Genomic DNA, 17,317 nt, shown 5'->3' on the forward strand with positions numbered 1-17,317 from the left:
TGAATATGTTTTTATTGGGCCTGAATTTTATTAAGATTGAAAGCCTATGTACAAAAGTCCGTATAAATATTGAGCCCAATATAACAGTCCAACTGATACCAATAAATTATCGTGGGCCCCACCAGCCCAATAAACTAAAAATGTTAAATTGCACCAAAACAAGTGGCTCTCTTGGATTGAGCGCTACCCGTGATAATCTGACTTTTGTGTTTGGTCGCATCGATTTCTACACTCATACTCTCTCAAATAAAAAAATAAAAATATAATGTTCCAAATTTCAATTTTTTTAATCAACAATATCTAATTAGAAAATTTTAAGATTAATTGGTCGAAAACTGCAGATTAAAAATATAACTGTGTAAAATAATTTATTTTGTTGAAGAGTAGGAGAATGGTACTATGGTAGGTAAAGCCTTCGTGAAAAAAAGTTAGGTAAAGCAATTGGGGAGATACATTTTTTTTTTTAAATTTTTACTGAAATTAAAAAAAAAAAAATCCAATTATATAAACACTATAAAGTCGTGATGATGCACGACAACTATATTATATCTTATGAATAAAAAATATTAGTAGCTCATGATCTGATGAAAGTTTTCAATTTCCAATTAGACAGTAAATATGTAGGTGGGAAGATATATGCGACAGACTTATCAAATAAATAAATAAATAAATATATAAGGAGTAGATATGTGACAGGCTGAGTTTTAAAAGCAAACATTGGCTTTTTTTTTTGATAAGAAAGCAAACATTGGCTTATCTCTACGTATTTATATTACAATTATATGCAGTTACATTATCAGAGCCTGATTTAATATTATTACAATTATACGTACACTTCCATCATGTTTCCATTTATAACAATATTTGCCACCACATGAGCCAATGAGTTACCGCCACGTGTCCATGCTTAATTGCATCAACTTGGATATATCTTGACAGGCGGATCCCAGCATATCTCCCCAGAAAAGAATAATTTTTAAGACAGTGTCACTGTTATATGCAAAGGCTGTAGCTAACAGAGGTAGCAAGCATTGTTTTGCACAATCTATCTCTGATTAATTCTATCATGTAATATACTTGCTCAATTTATAAATTAATACTATTTTTGTAAAAACAATTTACTCCAACTCTCTTATTTACATTTAAAGTTTAAACCCGGTTTTATTTGATAATTAACGTTGTTGAAGAAACAGAGTATTATTATGTAAGAAATATTTTTACTGTTGTTATCCAGACTCACTCGCAACTTGCATTTTTCAACTCCCCAAAAGCAACATCTTTCACTAGGTAAAATTTGTGCCTATACTTTTTATCCTTTACTTGCAACTTGCATTTAATTTTAAATTGAGCCCAAAAACCCAAGAGATCCATACCTTCAAACAGTTGGTAAAACAAATTGTGTATGGACATCCATTTTCCAAAGCTGTTCTACACTTATATTATTACATCATCATTCATCAACCCAACAAATTAAATAAATAATTAATCACACCTACATTTTTTATATTATATCTATATCTATGTGTGTGTGTATATATACCCCACTTCAGTCTCATAGTACTCCTTAAGCTTGTATACTAACTACATTGGTCGTTTCTTCGAAAAATGGGGACAACGGCCAATTTTTCCTTTACATTTCTCTTGTTCCTATTGGCTATTTTTGCCACGTCAGCGGAGGCGAGGAAGTCATTCGCCTGCGATCCCAAAAATCCAGCCACCAAAACGCTGCCGTTTTGTCGAACTAATTTACGCACAGAAGATAGGGTTAGGGATTTGATCCGCCGTTTGACGTTGCAGGAGAAGGTTAAGCTCCTAGTCAACAATGCCGCCGCCGTGCCGCGGCTGGGGATCGTGGAGTACGAGTGGTGGTCGGAGGCGCTTCACGGCGTTTCCAACGTCGGTCCGGGGACTAAATTCGGCGGCGAGTTTCCCGGCGCCACCAGCTTCCCGCAGGTCATCACCACCGCCGCCTCTTTCAACGCCTCCTTGTGGGAGGAGATCGGCAAAGTAAGATCACTAGCATTAATTCATTGCCTTCACTTTAAATTAATTAAAATTTCCTTAAATCAGAAGCGAATCGAAGATAGAATTTGCTTTTCAAAAAGAAAACTATATATCATTGAATTTATTTATAATGATTCCCTCTTTGGGAATTTGGTAATAATAAAAAGGTTGCATTATTTTAATAGAAAAATAATAAATAAATAAAAAGTAACAGGGGATAAGATACTCTAATTAATTAAAGGTTAAAAGCGCGAAACAAACTTTTGCATGGTGGAAAATCAATCATATGCTATGTTGCTATTTGTTAATGTGTGGGCCCTACCACAGCGATAAAAGTGGGGCCAGTATAATAAAATTGTGGCACGATTTTCAACAGGTCGTTTCAGACGAGGCTCGAGCAATGTACAATGGCGGAATGGGGGGTTTGACATATTGGAGCCCTAACGTGAACATATTCCGTGACCCACGGTGGGGGCGGGGGCAGGAAACTCCGGGAGAAGATCCGATGGTCGCCGGCGAATACGCCGCCAGATATGTCAGAGGTTTACAAGGCACAGACGGCGGCGACCGGCTGAAGGTGGCGGCGTGTTGCAAGCACTACACGGCGTACGATCTCGATAACTGGAGTGGGGTCGATAGATTCCACTTTAATGCTAAGGTATTGAAACGGAGTCTAGTAACGAGTTTTAAACTGCCGGCCTGTTTAAAATATTAAAGCCCAACTAGTAAGGCCCGTTTATTTTTATTGAATTAAAAATTAAAAAAAAATGTTAATTAATTACCAAAAATGCAGGTAAGCAAGCAAGACATTGAAGATACATTTGATATACCGTTTAGAAGTTGTGTAATGGAAGGCAAAGTTGCAAGTGTGATGTGTTCGTACAACCAAGTCAACGGCATTCCCACCTGCGCTGACCCTAAACTTCTCCGAGGCACTGTTCGAGGTGCTTGGCGTCTCAATGGGTATATATAATATATATATGTCACACTTCTCTATTAAAAAAAAAAAACAGGACATTTGATACGATGATGTAACCAACAATACTAGGTACATTGTTTCGGATTGCGACTCTGTCGGCGTGTTCTACGATAATCAGCATTACACATCAACTCCAGAAGCAGCAGCTGCTGACGCAATTAAAGCAGGTATATTTTATTTTATTACGTCATATATACATATACTAATATCTTGTTGATGAATTCATTAATGTTGTTTTGTGGTGTGTTGATTAGGATTGGATTTGGATTGTGGGCCCTTCCTCGGTGTGCACACAGAGAAGGCCATACAAGGTGGCCTGCTAAAGGAAGCAGAGATAGATAATGCATTGTTCAATACAATCACTGTCCAAATGAGACTCGGCATGTTCGATGGAGAACCGTCTGATCATCCGTACGGTAATCTCGGCCCTAAGGATGTCTGCACCGGGCCCCACCAAGAACTTGCCCTCGAAGCCGCTAGACAAGGCATTGTCTTACTCAAGAACCGCGGCCCCGCGCTTCCACTTTCTTCAAGACGACATCGTCCTATTGCCGTCATCGGTCCTAATTCTGACGTCACTCTCACCATGATAGGCAATTACGCCGGTAAGAAAATTATTAGTAAACAGAATGACGGTAAAATTGACATTTCATCATATAACATTGTGGTGTTCATCTATGACGATAGGCGTTGCTTGTGGATACACGACTCCGTTGCAAGGAATAAGAAAGTACACGAGGGCGATTCATCAGCCGGGGTGTGCTGATGTGGCATGTAGTGACGAAGCGATGTTTGGTGGGGCGGTTGAGGCGGCTAGGCAGGCGGAGGCGACTATTATGGTGATGGGGTTGGATCAATCTATTGAAGCTGAGTTTAGAGACAGGGCGGGGCTTTTGCTGCCTGGGCGGCAACAAGAGCTGATTTCTAAGGTGGCTGCCGCTTCGAAGGGTCCGGTGGTTTTGGTCCTAATGAGCGGCGGTCCGATTGATGTATCGTTTGCTGAAAATGATCCGAAAATTGGAGCTATTTTGTGGGCTGGCTATCCTGGCCAAGCTGGTGGTGCTGCTATTGCTGATGTTCTCTTTGGATCTCACAATCCAGGTTTGTTTTTAAGACATGTATTGAATTTTCGGGAACATGTGTAAAAAAGACTAAAATACCCTTACAAAAAATCGAAATCGGTAATATGTATTGGTGTGAATTAATGTAGGTGGAAAGCTTCCTATGACGTGGTATCCACAAGAATACCTCAACAACTTGCCTATGACAACAATGGATATGAGATCGAATCCATCAAGAAACTATCCGGGCAGGACTTATAGATTCTACAAAGGACCCGTCGTTTATCCGTTCGGGCACGGTATGAGCTACACGAGCTTTGCGCACGCGGTGTCCGCTGATGCTCCGACGGTGGTTTCCGTCCCGGTGGACGGGCGGCACCACCACCTCTACAACGACACCGCCTTTTCCGGCGGAGCGGTCCGGGTGACACACGCTAGGTGCAAGGGGCTGTCGCTTAGTGTGGGCATGGATGTGAAGAATACGGGCTCGAGGGACGGGTCCCACACGCTGCTCGTGTTTGCCAGCCCGCCTGGCGGGGGATGGGCTCCGCACAAACAATTGGTGGCATTTGAGAAGGTGAGGGTTGCGGCGGGAGGGCAGGAGAGGGTCGCGGTGAGGATTCATGTATGCAAGTTCTTGAGTGTGGTGGATGGAGCCGGGATTCGGCGGATTCCGATGGGAGTGCATGCGTTGCATATTGGTGGTGTTAAGCATTCTGTTTCACTTCAGGCGCATGTTCTAGGGGTCATCAAATCCTAAATTGCTCTTTTTTAATTAGTTCAATTAGGTTTGATGTTAATTTAAAAGGTCATAGAAAATTAAAGAATGGGGAATATGAGGAGTAATCCTCTCCTTAACTCTTTAGAATTTTCAATTTTCATGAAGAAATATGAAATGGAAGGAAATGTACCACATATGTGCTATTAATGTGTCCAACTTTGTGTTTGTTAAGAAACTAATAAATAATATACAATAAGTAGAGAATAAAGTAGGGAGAATATGTAATATATTATTCCATATATTCAAGTGTACAAAATACAATACATTGCACCTAATTTATAGGTGTAGAAAAGCTAGTCAAAGGTCATGAGTTACAAGACCTTAATGGTGAATAATGGTGGAGGTAATGGGGGTTTAATGGAGAGTGTAATGGTGGTCATCCATAACCTCCAAGAATTCACAATAGTGTTCAATTTTTGATCAATTTTGTTTTTAATTTGGATATTTAAATGATTTATTAAAATTAAAATAAACATATACATCCCTTGTTGGGCACACACTTATGGACTTTGATAAATCGGATTCAAAATTGGGAAATAATTCAGCCCGGCCCAAACATCACTTAGCCACATGATTCGGACTCTTAAGCATATTATCTCCATACCATTTAGCCAACTTGGCCCAATTGAAACCCAATAATCAAGTAGTATTTGTGAAAATCCTAAATTATATAACTTGAATTACCGCCAGGGCCTGCTGTAACTTTTTTTAGATTTAATTACTACACCTGAAACTGTACTTACGTAGCTGCCATAAAATTAGATTTGCTGAGGTACTACTGTTGCAAAGGCTGATACACCTGGTTGGGCTCGATAACGACTGCATAAATGTTTTAGCCTTTTCAAATAATCAATATTTTATTCTAAACACCAATACATAAATACTTATTTATATTATTTTATTATTACGTATATATAATGAATTAATCAATAAAAGTTTGAAAATATTTTAAATTAATAGGCGGTCAACATCTACGAGTGTGAATACGTATGTATAGTCGTATATACCGTACCTAGAGCACATGTTGACATGTATACTAATAATAATAATACGAGTTCGTATGATTTTTATTTGTTTGACTATTGTTCACATTGCTTGCAGTCAAAGGTATGGATTTGAATCTTTCCCATAAACACTACTACAAATTTAAATAGTCAAACAATTCATAAACAATTGTTGACTTTGCGTCTACTCTTCCTCATCATCGGAATTTTCACTCATTTCCTAAATTTCGGAATTCCTAAGAAATAATTTATATATATAATTTAAACTAAATAAATTAATTAAAAAAACATAAGGTTTGGTTCGTAGCGAAAAGCAAAGTTATAAAACCAACGTAAATAAGCTGGCCTGGCAGCAGGTGTTGATGGTGCTCTCGCTTTATAAACTAAACTTTGTGGGTGGCACGATTAGGGCACATGGGGCACGTGCACCCCCACACTAACCCACTATCTGCACTCTGCAAAATACAGTAATATTATTATTATGCTTCTTTATTTTTCTGAGTTTCACATTGGACGATGATACACAAGATAAACCCACTTGATTGCTTCTTTCTTAATTATCCACATTACGTTTATTTATGTTTAATCATTAAATTATGCCGCCATTACACTTACAGCAGAGAGAGAGAGAGAGAGAGAGAGAGAGAGAGAGAGAGAGAGAGAGAGAGGCTATTAAATTTAATAAAAAGATATATGTTAAATTAAATTTGGATTTGGATTTGATTAAACACTACTATATATCTTGGATAAGAGAATCTTTAGGAATTCACATACATCACACAATTGCCTCCTTGTGCACCAACATGTCTTCAGAATGGGAGCCTTTTATCTCTATTCTTAATTTTAATTGTTTTCATTAACTAATTCATTAATTAATGCTAGTTCACAATTGCATCTCGATGTCTTTTAATGCGATTTTCTTTTTTACATGCAACTTGCAATTTTTTCTTATATGATTTTCCCATGATCTTGAAATTGACGTATAATATTTATTAAAAATTCAGAAATAGAAAGATTTCAACTAATGATTATACCCTTTATCAATTATCTTTGAATAACAAATTATATTTAGTGTGTTAGCAAAAGAGTTTAGCAATTTATATTATTGCATAACATGTACATATTTTTGACGTAATAATGTGAACACATTTATGACGTGTATATATATATATGAACCAATCAATTAAGGTGACAACTATTTATTTTTCAGCAGTCCAGCTTATAGTATTTAAATTTTAGTTTGCATTATTATTGGAGAATGCCAAATGATTATAACCCTTCATATTGCCTTTTTATAATATTCCAAACCCTTCTACATTGACATTTTCTTTATTTTCATGGAAATAATATTGCCTATTTCTGACGTGGCAATATATTATTGGCTGTGTGTGTCAACATTTTAATTATTATTATTGGAAATAATAAAATTATAAATGAATGAGTGGTTACACCTTGGCTTGATTTAATGTACGCCATCAACCACAATATATATACATAAATTATTAAATAGTTGCATTATTTTAAATAGAAAATGTGAATGAACAACGAGTGGAATAATATAGAAATTGAATAATGTACTTAGATCTCTCTCTCTCTCTCTCTCTCTCTCTCTCTCTCTCTCTCTCTCTCTCTCTCTCTCTCTCTATATATATATATATATATATATATATATATATATATATATATATATATATATATATATATATATATATGAAAACCTATTTTACGATATAATTTGTCATATATTTCAAGCATTGAGTGGCTAGACCAAACATATAGAGACATATAGCATGTGTTGTTTATGTACCTTACCCCAATAAGTACATGAAAATGTCTTTTGTTTTTTTTTACCTAGGATATATTTTCAAACTCCTTCCACATTTTTTGGGGGCAATTATTTTGGTTTGAATATCTTTATATTTTAGAAATAAAATTATAATGTGTACACTGAAATATTCCGATCCAAAAAATAGCATGTTAAGATCAGAAATTTGGACACACAATAAAATTTGGTACCGCAGAACGTAAAAATCGTGTGACAACTGTAGGGCTTGCAATCGGGCCATTTAAATTGAGTTTGAGATGTCAAACTCATATAATGTCGGAACTTATTATAGTAGGCTCAACCTCACATACCATTGGGCCTCCTTACTACATACTCAAACTTGACTCATGTATTTATTTGGGCTTCGAGTTTATACTGAGCAATATATAAATTGCATACTTTACAAATATTGGCAATTTTTAACTTCAAATAATTTGATCTAAAATTATGATTCGACCCAAACTACCTAAGATTAGTAAAGAAAATTGTCCACTATAAACAAATGAATATAATTGAGTACCTAATTTTGTGTGGCTTCAATTCTTTGATATCTATCATAAATAAAATACATAATACATAATTATAAATTGTGAAATTGGTGTGTACCCTCAAGCCGAGACAATGTGACTGGCTGCTTATACAGATTACAGATGATCATTAGATGGAATGAGTACTGCTTATATTATTATCATCTGGTATATATCAGTATTCAAAATAGAAATAAAAAAAAAATAGCAGAAATGAAATAATAATAATAATAATAATAATAATAATAATAATAATAATAATAATAATAATAATAATAATAATAATAATGCAATAATAAAATGAATGGAATGATCAAATAAAGGGGCGGGCCCTTTTCTTACAACTGGAAATCTTAGCTGTAATAAGAATGTGCTGTTAATTGTTATAACCATAACATGGCTGGAACAAACCTACAAATTCAATTCCATGGTCCCCCCTGCTTATATATATACATTTTTTGTTACATGTTGTGTAGTAACTCGTAAATATAATCAATTTATCATTTAATAAAATTAAATGTAGGTAATTAAGGGATGATCCACACAAGATGCATGCAATTAATTATAGGGTGTCCTCCTATGTGTAAAGGCATGCATGCAGGCAGGCAGGCAAAAACTTTAGGTTCATGTGAATTAAAAGCTTTATGAATGAATAATAATGAAGTTAGTGGCAAAATAGTCAACTTCAATTATGTGTATTGTTTATATAAATTTTGGGTAAATTACAAACACCCCCCCTGAGGTATGGTTAAATTACAAAAATCCCCCTCTTGTTTGGATAATTACATTTACCCCCCTCAACTATGATTTTTTCTTACACCTCCACCCTTATTGTGCCAAATTCAACATAATCATCTAGATTCCGTGGAATGTGCTCTAGTTTGTACTCGTTTTGTGTAAAAATACAGTTTCCGATGCACCACAAACTGATATATACAAGCTAAAAATCACATATTATGATCATCTTGCTTCATAATGTAGAGTTTGAATGGGATAAAACGGGTACGCAAGTGATAATATTCCATATAATCTCGAAGATTCCACTAAATTTGAGGAGTTGAGGGGGTGGATGTAATTATCCAAACAAGAGGGGTGTTTTTGTAATTTGACCATACCTCAGGGGGGTATTTGTAATTTACCCTATAAATTATATATAAATAGATCATTAAAACAGTAGTAGTATTGATAAGAAGCACACACCTGATTTATTAGGTACTGCACATGTTTGGTCCTAATGCCTGCACAACTATTTACTTATTTATTTATTTCAAATTAATTAATTAAATGGAGTGATCGATCGCATTAATGCACAAACAAACTGCCCATAATATTATCAACTCATGATATGTTTGTACGTATATATGTATTATATATATCATGTTCCACCCACTATTACAATTATGCGCATTCATGTAATAAATAGTAATATTTGTACAATACATGAATTGATCAAACAAAGTTATTGAATTTCAAATGTAATTGAACTCAATATCCAAAAATTGGATTTTTTAGAATAAAATTGAAAGAAAAAAACTAATAAAAATAAAAATAAAAAACACTAATTATAAGCTATAACAGTGGTTGTGTGACGATGAATGAGGTAATGACACGTGGAAGGTGGCTAGATGCATTAAGTGATGTGGCAAGTGGGGGGGTGGGGCCCAACACACGAGATTGTAGGAGCCTCCTTTATTTGTGAAGAGAGAATAATAAATAGATGGGGGGCCCTTTGCATATGAATAAAAGATTTGTGGTATTTATATATACACAATAATTCATGTGCACTCATTAATCAATTTGGGTGATATCTAAAGCAAAGGGGGTGAAAAAGAACCCTCCTCCTAAAGGAAAGGACTTATTAATAAAAGAAAAGTTCATGAATCTTGTGCCTCACGATTTCATCATAACTTTCTTTTCTTCACATTCATAAATAAATCACTAATATGCTCTTTTATCATATTTATAAATCGATGCAAAGTAAATGGATCAACAATATGAATTTCATGATGATGATAATAATATATAAAAAAAATTAAATAAAATTTCATAGTTAATAGACATTTAACGTAAATGGGAAGTTAGACATCAGGACAATCTCAATCTAGATTTTTTTCGATGTGAGTATATTTATTTTGCTCGATGCGGTTAATGAAAAATCCTAATTCGTAAAGAAGGAAGAGGACTTCATTTACTTTACGTCCCGAAATCTTCATATAAATTTATACTTTTACTCATACATTTATTTTGATCTTTAAATTTAGTTACAAGTTGAAAGAGGGTAGCTATGCTATCACAAGACTATTTTTTTAGGAACGAAAATTAATTGCAAGCATTAATTTTTTGAAATGGTAAAGCACATTGGATCCTAAGTTGCAATAAGAAATTAATGCAACACGAAATTGTCAAGTATAGGCTACATTATCTATTAGTCAACTAATAAAATTCGAAATAACATAAAAATTATTATTATTATTATTATTATTATTATTATTATTATTATAATAATAATAATAATAATAATAATAATTATTATTATTATTATTATTATTATTATTATTATTATTATTATTATTATTATTATTATTATTATTATTATTAATAATAATAATAATAATAATAATAATAATAATAATAATAATAATAATAATAATAAATAAATAAATAAATAAACTCAAAGCGACAATGTCCTAATATGACTAATTAATTATAAAAAAAAGGAGTAATACTTTTCTATTTCTTTTAATCGAATTTATGTTTACTTTGGTTAGAGGCAATATGCTTGGCTTATATTTTCTCAGCCGGTAGTCGAATTAGAGGACACGTGAATAAGTGACCGGGCATAGCAAGTCACCGGGAAACGAAACCGCCAAAAGCCAGTTTGAATAGGAATGCGCCCGTGCCCCTTGTTTTAATCGTGGAACATCAAGGGGTTAATATAGATGTCAACGTTATTTGACCAAATTAAAAATAATTTTGTTAAATCTTTCTTTATCATAGTGATTTATTGACTAGACAAATTCTATTTTTTCTTTTTGACCAATCAATTAATAATTATAATTTTCATTCCATAGGATGTGAAATTTAGTTGGTGCTCAATTTTTGATTGAAAAAATGATAATACTATGTTAAGAGCTTAATACGTGTTAGAGTCGAGTCCATTACAACTCGTTCAAATACAAATTTATCATTAATCGAATCAATCTCAATACTTATAGTTATTTTAAGTTGGATTAAAGTTTTAATAATCTTGAATAGTCAATCATTTATTCGACTTAATTACAAGTTTACGAGCCCATTGATGCGCCTAGTTGGATCATTATATTGAGGTTTTATTTAACGGACCAATTAGGTTCTCTTTGATCAAAACCCAATTGTGCACATCAATAATATTTTATTTGTTTTTTTATCTTTTTATTTACCACTTAATTAATTCCATAAATTTATAGGTTTACAATAATTCCAAACCAGAAAAAAAAAATTGTGAAATAAATTAATAATTACAAAAAATAAATAATTATTGTCTTCTAGGAACACATTTTTTAATTCGATATATACTATGCTCCATTTTAAACAAACCACCATTTAATAATTTGTACATACGTATTAAAAAACTAATTAGTACACATAGATCTTAGAAAAGTATACAATTTGACCCAAAAATCTTTTACTTATGATAATTAATTAAGTTACTATTTGTAATGATTAATTAATGATAAAAGGCAAAAATAAATCCGAATAAAGTAACTAATGCGTTATTGATATTGTAAAATAATAGTTAAATGCAATAAATCTAATTTACCGAAGCCAAAAATAATTATACAGGGAGGGAAAAGGGATTAAATAAATAATAAATAGTAGTAGTATTTGTACAAGGAAAAAAAGAAAAAAGAATAAAGAAATAAGAAAAAGAATGTATTAGGCAAAGCGTAGACCGTAGGCGTAGAGAGAGAGGGAGGTCTACAAGTCTAAAAGTCTAGAGAGAGAAAGAGAGAGAGAGAGAGAGAGAGAGAGAGAGAGAGAGAGAGAGAGAGAGAGGGGAATCTGGTGCCAGCGATGAAGTAGAAGGATCAAAGCTTTCTCTCTCAGGTCAAAGCTGGCATTTCTTGTTTAAAGCCCTTCTTTCTTTTCTCCTCCTCCTATTTACACCACACTCTCTCTCTCTCTTCTCTCTCCTCTCTCTTTCTCTCTCTATTCCTTCTCTCTCTAGCACAATTCACAGATTCAATTCTCATCGTGAAGATTTTTCGAATCAAAGATGAAGAGTTGTTAATGGTTGATTGTTGCAATCCACTAATGGCTGTTGCATCTCCGTCTCTCGCCGGCGGGGAGAAGAAACACTGGTGGCTCACCAATAGAAAGGTATTAATCCTATTTCACCCTCGATCCTGCCGCCTTTTCTGTATTTTTTTTTTTGCCGCTTTCAGGTAGTGGAAAAACTCAATTAATGGTTGGTTTCGTTTAATTGTAATAATTGCAGATGGTGGAGAGATATGTCAGGGAAGCTAAAATGTTGATTGCGACACACGAGCAGAGCGAGATCGGCGCGGCGTTGGGTCTATTGGAGGCGGCGCTTTCGGTGGCTCCTCGTATGGAGGCGGCGCTGGAGATGAAGGCGCGGTGTTTGCTGTATCTCCGACGGTTTAAGGAGGTGGCTGATATGCTGCAGGAGCACATTCCCAGCTTAAAAATGGCGATCTCCGACGATTCATCGTCGTCCTCGGCGTCATCGGATAACTCGTCCACCCAGCTGTCGAGGGAGCGAGTCAAGCTTCTTTCCTCCGGTGGCGACTCACTGGGTGAGGACGAGCCGGCGTTCAGGTGCTTCTCTGTATCAGATTTGAAAAGGAAGGTTATGGCCGGCCTCTGTAATAACGTCGAAAAGGAAGGGCAATGGAGGTAATTTTGTCCTCTGTATTCTAATTGCTTGTCTATTACGCGAAACCACTGTTTGCAATTAATGAAACCTCACCAAATACAGCTTTGATTAATGCATAATAATATTCCTTTTCAAAAGTCAAATTTCCCTTTTATATTCATATTTTCACCAATAACATGTTGGATTTTAGTTAAACGATAAGAAGATGATGAATTGATGATGATCCCTCTTTTTTCCAACTCCGTGACTAGAATTTTCACTCACTAGGCGATTTTTTTATTAATATTAATTTGAAACGAGTTTGAACTGACTCGGTTCTCTGTGATGCATTTCATCAAACAGGTACTCTGTACTGGGTCAAGCATGTTGCCACCTCGGCTTGATGGAGGAAGCGATGGTTCTCCTTCAGACCGGCAAGCGTCTCGCCACCGCCGCCTTCCGCCGCGAAAGCATTTCCTTCTCCGACGACATCTTCTCCTTCAACAAATTCCCCCACTCTGGCGAAAATTTCACCAACAACCAGACTCAAACCCCTCCCAAATCCGAGTCGGAAAGCATCTCCCACCTCCTCTGCCACATAAAACTCCTCCTCCGCCGCAAGACCGCCGCACTCGCCGCCCTGGACGCCGGACTCTACTCCGAAGCTATCAGACACTTCTCCAAAATCCTCGACGGCCGACGAGGAGCTCCTCAGGGCTTTCTCTCCGAATGCTACGTCCACCGTGCATCAGCTTACAGATCTGCCGGAAGAATCGCAGAAGCCATAGCAGACTGCAACAGAGCCCTAGCTTTAGACACTTCCTCCATTGACGCTCTCACCATTAGAGCCACTCTATTCGAAACCATAAGATGCTTGCCAGACAGTCTCCACGATCTGGAGCATCTGAAACTGTTGTACAATTCAATCCTCCGGGATCGAAAATTGCCAGGCCCCGTTTGGAAGAGGCAACAGGTCCAGTACAGAGAAATTCCAGGGAAATTATGCTCTTTAGCTACGAAAATGCAGCAATTGAAGCAAAGGGTAGCTGGGGGCGAAACGGGCAATGTGGACTATTACGCGTTGATTGGATTAAGAAGAGGATGTTCGAGATCGGAATTGGAAAGAGCGCATTTGCTTTTGATGTTGAAACACAAGCCCGATAAATCTTCTAGTTTCATTGATCGGTGCGAGTTTGCTGATGACAAAGATGTTGATTCAGTGAGGGATCGGGCGAAAATGTCTTCATTGTTGCTGTATAGATTGATTCAGAAAGGATACACTAATGTAATGTCCGTGATTCTTGATGAAGAGGCGACCGAGAAAGAAAGGAAGAAGGCGGCAGCGGCAGTGGCATTGCAGGCGGCCGTTTCAGTACAACAGGTTCATGAGGTGGTGCCGCCCTCTGCCGCAAGAGTTGAGCCAACTCCAGTGGCGGCAGCTGGTAATAGTAACAGAATCGACAACAAATCCGCGAGAGTTGAGGCTACAACACAAACACAAGCATCGGTTTTTCAGGGAGTATTTTGCAGGGATCTTGCGGTGGTTGGGAATTTACTATCTCAGACGGGGTTTAATCGACCGATTCCATTAAAATATGAAGCATTGAGCTGTTGAATTTGGATTAATTAGTGTTAATTATGGTGATGCAAAAAAAAAGGAGGGTGGGGGGTGGGGGGTTTGAATAATCTTAAGTGCTTGAGCAGCAGCAGCACTTTTGAAAAATGTTAATATACCGGCGGGAGAATCTTGAATTTATTTTTGTGGCATATGTACAAATTGGAAAACTTGTGGTACAACTATCTCTATCCTAATCCGCCTGGGGAAAATTTTGTTTACTAGTAGTAGTGCTGCTGCTTCTGCTTCTGTCTTGTATTTTCTTCTTATTCCCTCTTCCCTCCCCCACTTTTTTATTTTTATTATCTATTTTTGTAGCTTTGGTACAGATATTATTATTTCAATTTCAGACTCACTACTTTCAACCTTTTCTTCTTCTTTTTTTAAAATTCAAAAATCAAACAAAATGTATATGTTAGGCTAAAATTCGGTTGTGTGTCGTTATCTTCATAAGTTGAGATGGTCTGAAAATGGGAGGATGAAATAAATGCGATGATGAAAAAGAGTGGAGGAAGGATGCAATAATTGTTATTATTATTTATTATTAATTATAATAATAATTACTACAGAGTAAGAGCAGAGCAGAGAAGAAGCTAAAAAAGCCTTCCCTTTGGTTTGCCTTTTGGCTTCTATCTCATGTCTTGTCTGAATCCCACTATTCCTTTTTTTTTTATTATTATTTAATTTAATTTAATATATATGTCAGCCTTATCCCCCACCCCTTCACACAACTTCCAATTTTCTGACATTCCCACCATTTTTTTCATTTCCAACCTATTTTCAAGAAACCAAATTTATTATATGTATGAAATGGGTTTTTTCAAATATATTTTTGAATAAAAAGAAAAATATTGTGGCATAATCAATTATTCAATTAAATAATGTATAAAAATGCATGGTATCCAAAGCTGGTTTGCCAGTTTAGGGCAAAAGAACTGTGCCGGTGGAAATGATGTATTGCAGAAAAAAGGGTTATCACTTATCAGCACTCAATACAAGAGACCACATTTGCAGATATTATTATTATTAATTATTTATTTATTTACTTTTTCACCGTTCCAGCATTTACTAGGTAGCAATAATTATTCACCCAACATTTACTCATGGTACGGGCATCATCGTCTTTTTGCTGCTTTTTCTAAAAAAAAATTGTACAGTAAAAATCATGAAAAAGACACCTCTTTCATTAAAGGTTAAAAGAAAGATGTATCTATCGACAGATTATAAACTTTCTTGATTGAGGGCAGAGTAAAACAAGAAAAATAATTAAATTGATCATTAAAAAGGTATATATATTATACTTAATTATTATGTTTGGTCACCCATGTGACGAGTTAGGCACCAATTAAGATTTTTTAGGGCTTAATTGCACTGTTTACAAGTCATACATATCATGTGGGATTTTATTTTTATTTGTTTTTATTATATAAATCATATATATATATATATATATTAAATAAAGAAATTATTACAAAACAAAATTGAAACTTGTCAAAAGGGAGGTTACATAATGGTAATAAAAATTAGTGTGTTAAAGTTTTGTGGGATGGTCAAAATTATCTCAAATTTAATGGTCTTGGGTTTGGGTTTGGCAAAATGTAAATTACCAAAGAAAAACAAATAAGTCAAAAAAGAGTGTAAACATCGAAAACAAACAAGGCTAAAATCGATGTCGTACAAATATTCTCAATAATCTTTGGCCCTTTCTGTATTTCGTACAATGTGTCCATTTTGATATGCTACATTTTGATATGCTAAAATAATATATATATTTATATAATATAATATGATTTTGATTAATTTGATTTAATGTAATGGCATAGCTATGTGGCTTTACTTGGAAGTGAAATATGATTCTGGTTTGTATATATATATATATATATTGAAAAAGTATGAATAAGAGTTTGGGGGGGTACTTGACTTGCACATTAATCAACAAAACAATGATTCCCCACTCCCCAACAATATATGTGCTATTTATGGGGAATATTATTTATCCCAAAATGACCATCTTACCCTCTCCATCTCCATTTCTCTAAACCATGTGATTAAAATTAATGATAGTGACTTTGCCAACTATACTTGTTTTATTGTCATTGTAGTGCAGCTATGATATATGGGTCAAGTTTCTCGGCTACTAATTCCATTTTTATTTATTTAGTGATTTCAAATAATTAAATACTCCTATTTATTGTATGTTAGTAGTAATTCGTAATGATTTAGCAATAATCAGGGTCAACTTGGACAGCTAAGTATTATCAAAGTTTGATTTTTGGTGAAATGAATTAGTCATCTTTAATTAATAATTACACATACTTTCTTACATTGTAATTAAAGGTGAGTTAAAAAGGCGATGGTGTATTATTATTATTATTATTATTATTATTATTATTAGAAGCATGATCCAATAACGAGAGAGCATATATGCATGCTTCGTGCACACTGTATGGATTGCACAAAAGAAAAAAAAGAAGATAAAGATGTGTAAAGAGTCACGTGCCCAAAGAAATATTAGTGACCTGTAAAGAAGGGGGTAGGGAATATTGATTTAGATGAAAATAAAAATTTTGCAAAATTAATTTCACCAAAAAAAATAAAAAAAGAAAAACCAATATTAAGTTCAGTAAAATTTCAAATAAATAAATAGTCATTTAGTCTTGCCTCCA

The 17,317-nt window shown here is 34.9% G+C and overlaps 2 protein-coding genes across 2 annotated transcripts; both read left to right on the forward strand.

Annotated features, from left to right (window-relative positions):
* Positions 1-995: 995 nt before the first annotated feature.
* Positions 996-4,959, forward strand: BXL2 (beta-xylosidase 2). The gene is made up of 7 exons (XM_012978656.2): positions 996-2,007; positions 2,381-2,662; positions 2,798-2,967; positions 3,053-3,150; positions 3,238-3,588; positions 3,671-4,084; positions 4,194-4,959. Exons 1-7 carry the CDS (start codon positions 1,606-1,608, stop codon positions 4,802-4,804), a joined length of 2,328 nt encoding a protein of 775 aa, XP_012834110.2. The 5' UTR covers positions 996-1,605; the 3' UTR covers positions 4,805-4,959.
* Positions 4,960-12,122: 7,163 nt separating this feature from the next.
* On the forward strand, positions 12,123-15,016 carry LOC105954955 (uncharacterized). The gene is made up of 3 exons (XM_012978644.2): positions 12,123-12,540; positions 12,659-13,077; positions 13,400-15,016. Exons 1-3 carry the CDS (start codon positions 12,451-12,453, stop codon positions 14,649-14,651), a joined length of 1,761 nt encoding a protein of 586 aa, XP_012834098.2. The 5' UTR covers positions 12,123-12,450; the 3' UTR covers positions 14,652-15,016.
* The last annotated feature ends 2,301 nt before the right edge of the window (positions 15,017-17,317 follow it).

This window comes from Erythranthe guttata, chromosome 4, assembly GCF_056151865.1.
Source record: "Erythranthe guttata isolate IM_541 chromosome 4, IM_541, whole genome shotgun sequence".
Taxonomy (NCBI): Eukaryota; Viridiplantae; Streptophyta; class Magnoliopsida; order Lamiales; family Phrymaceae; genus Erythranthe; species Erythranthe guttata.

What these genes read in the sequence shown, in the direction of transcription:
- BXL2 (XM_012978656.2), top strand. Translation starts at nt 1,606, where the DNA reads ATGGGGACAACGGCCAATTTTTCCTTTACATTTCTCTTGTTCCTATTG. An exon ending in GATTCCACTTTAATGCTAAG is followed by an intron (nt 2,663 to 2,797) that starts GTATTGAAACGG and finishes CCAAAAATGCAG; the next exon opens with GTAAGCAAGCAAGACATTGA. An exon ending in CATGATAGGCAATTACGCCG is followed by an intron (nt 3,589 to 3,670) that starts GTAAGAAAATTA and finishes CTATGACGATAG; the next exon opens with GCGTTGCTTGTGGATACACG.
- LOC105954955 (XM_012978644.2), top strand. Translation starts at nt 12,451, where the DNA reads ATGGTTGATTGTTGCAATCCACTAATGGCTGTTGCATCTCCGTCTCTC. An exon ending in GGTGGCTCACCAATAGAAAG is followed by an intron (nt 12,541 to 12,658) that starts GTATTAATCCTA and finishes TAATAATTGCAG; the next exon opens with ATGGTGGAGAGATATGTCAG. An exon ending in GAAAAGGAAGGGCAATGGAG is followed by an intron (nt 13,078 to 13,399) that starts GTAATTTTGTCC and finishes TTCATCAAACAG; the next exon opens with GTACTCTGTACTGGGTCAAG.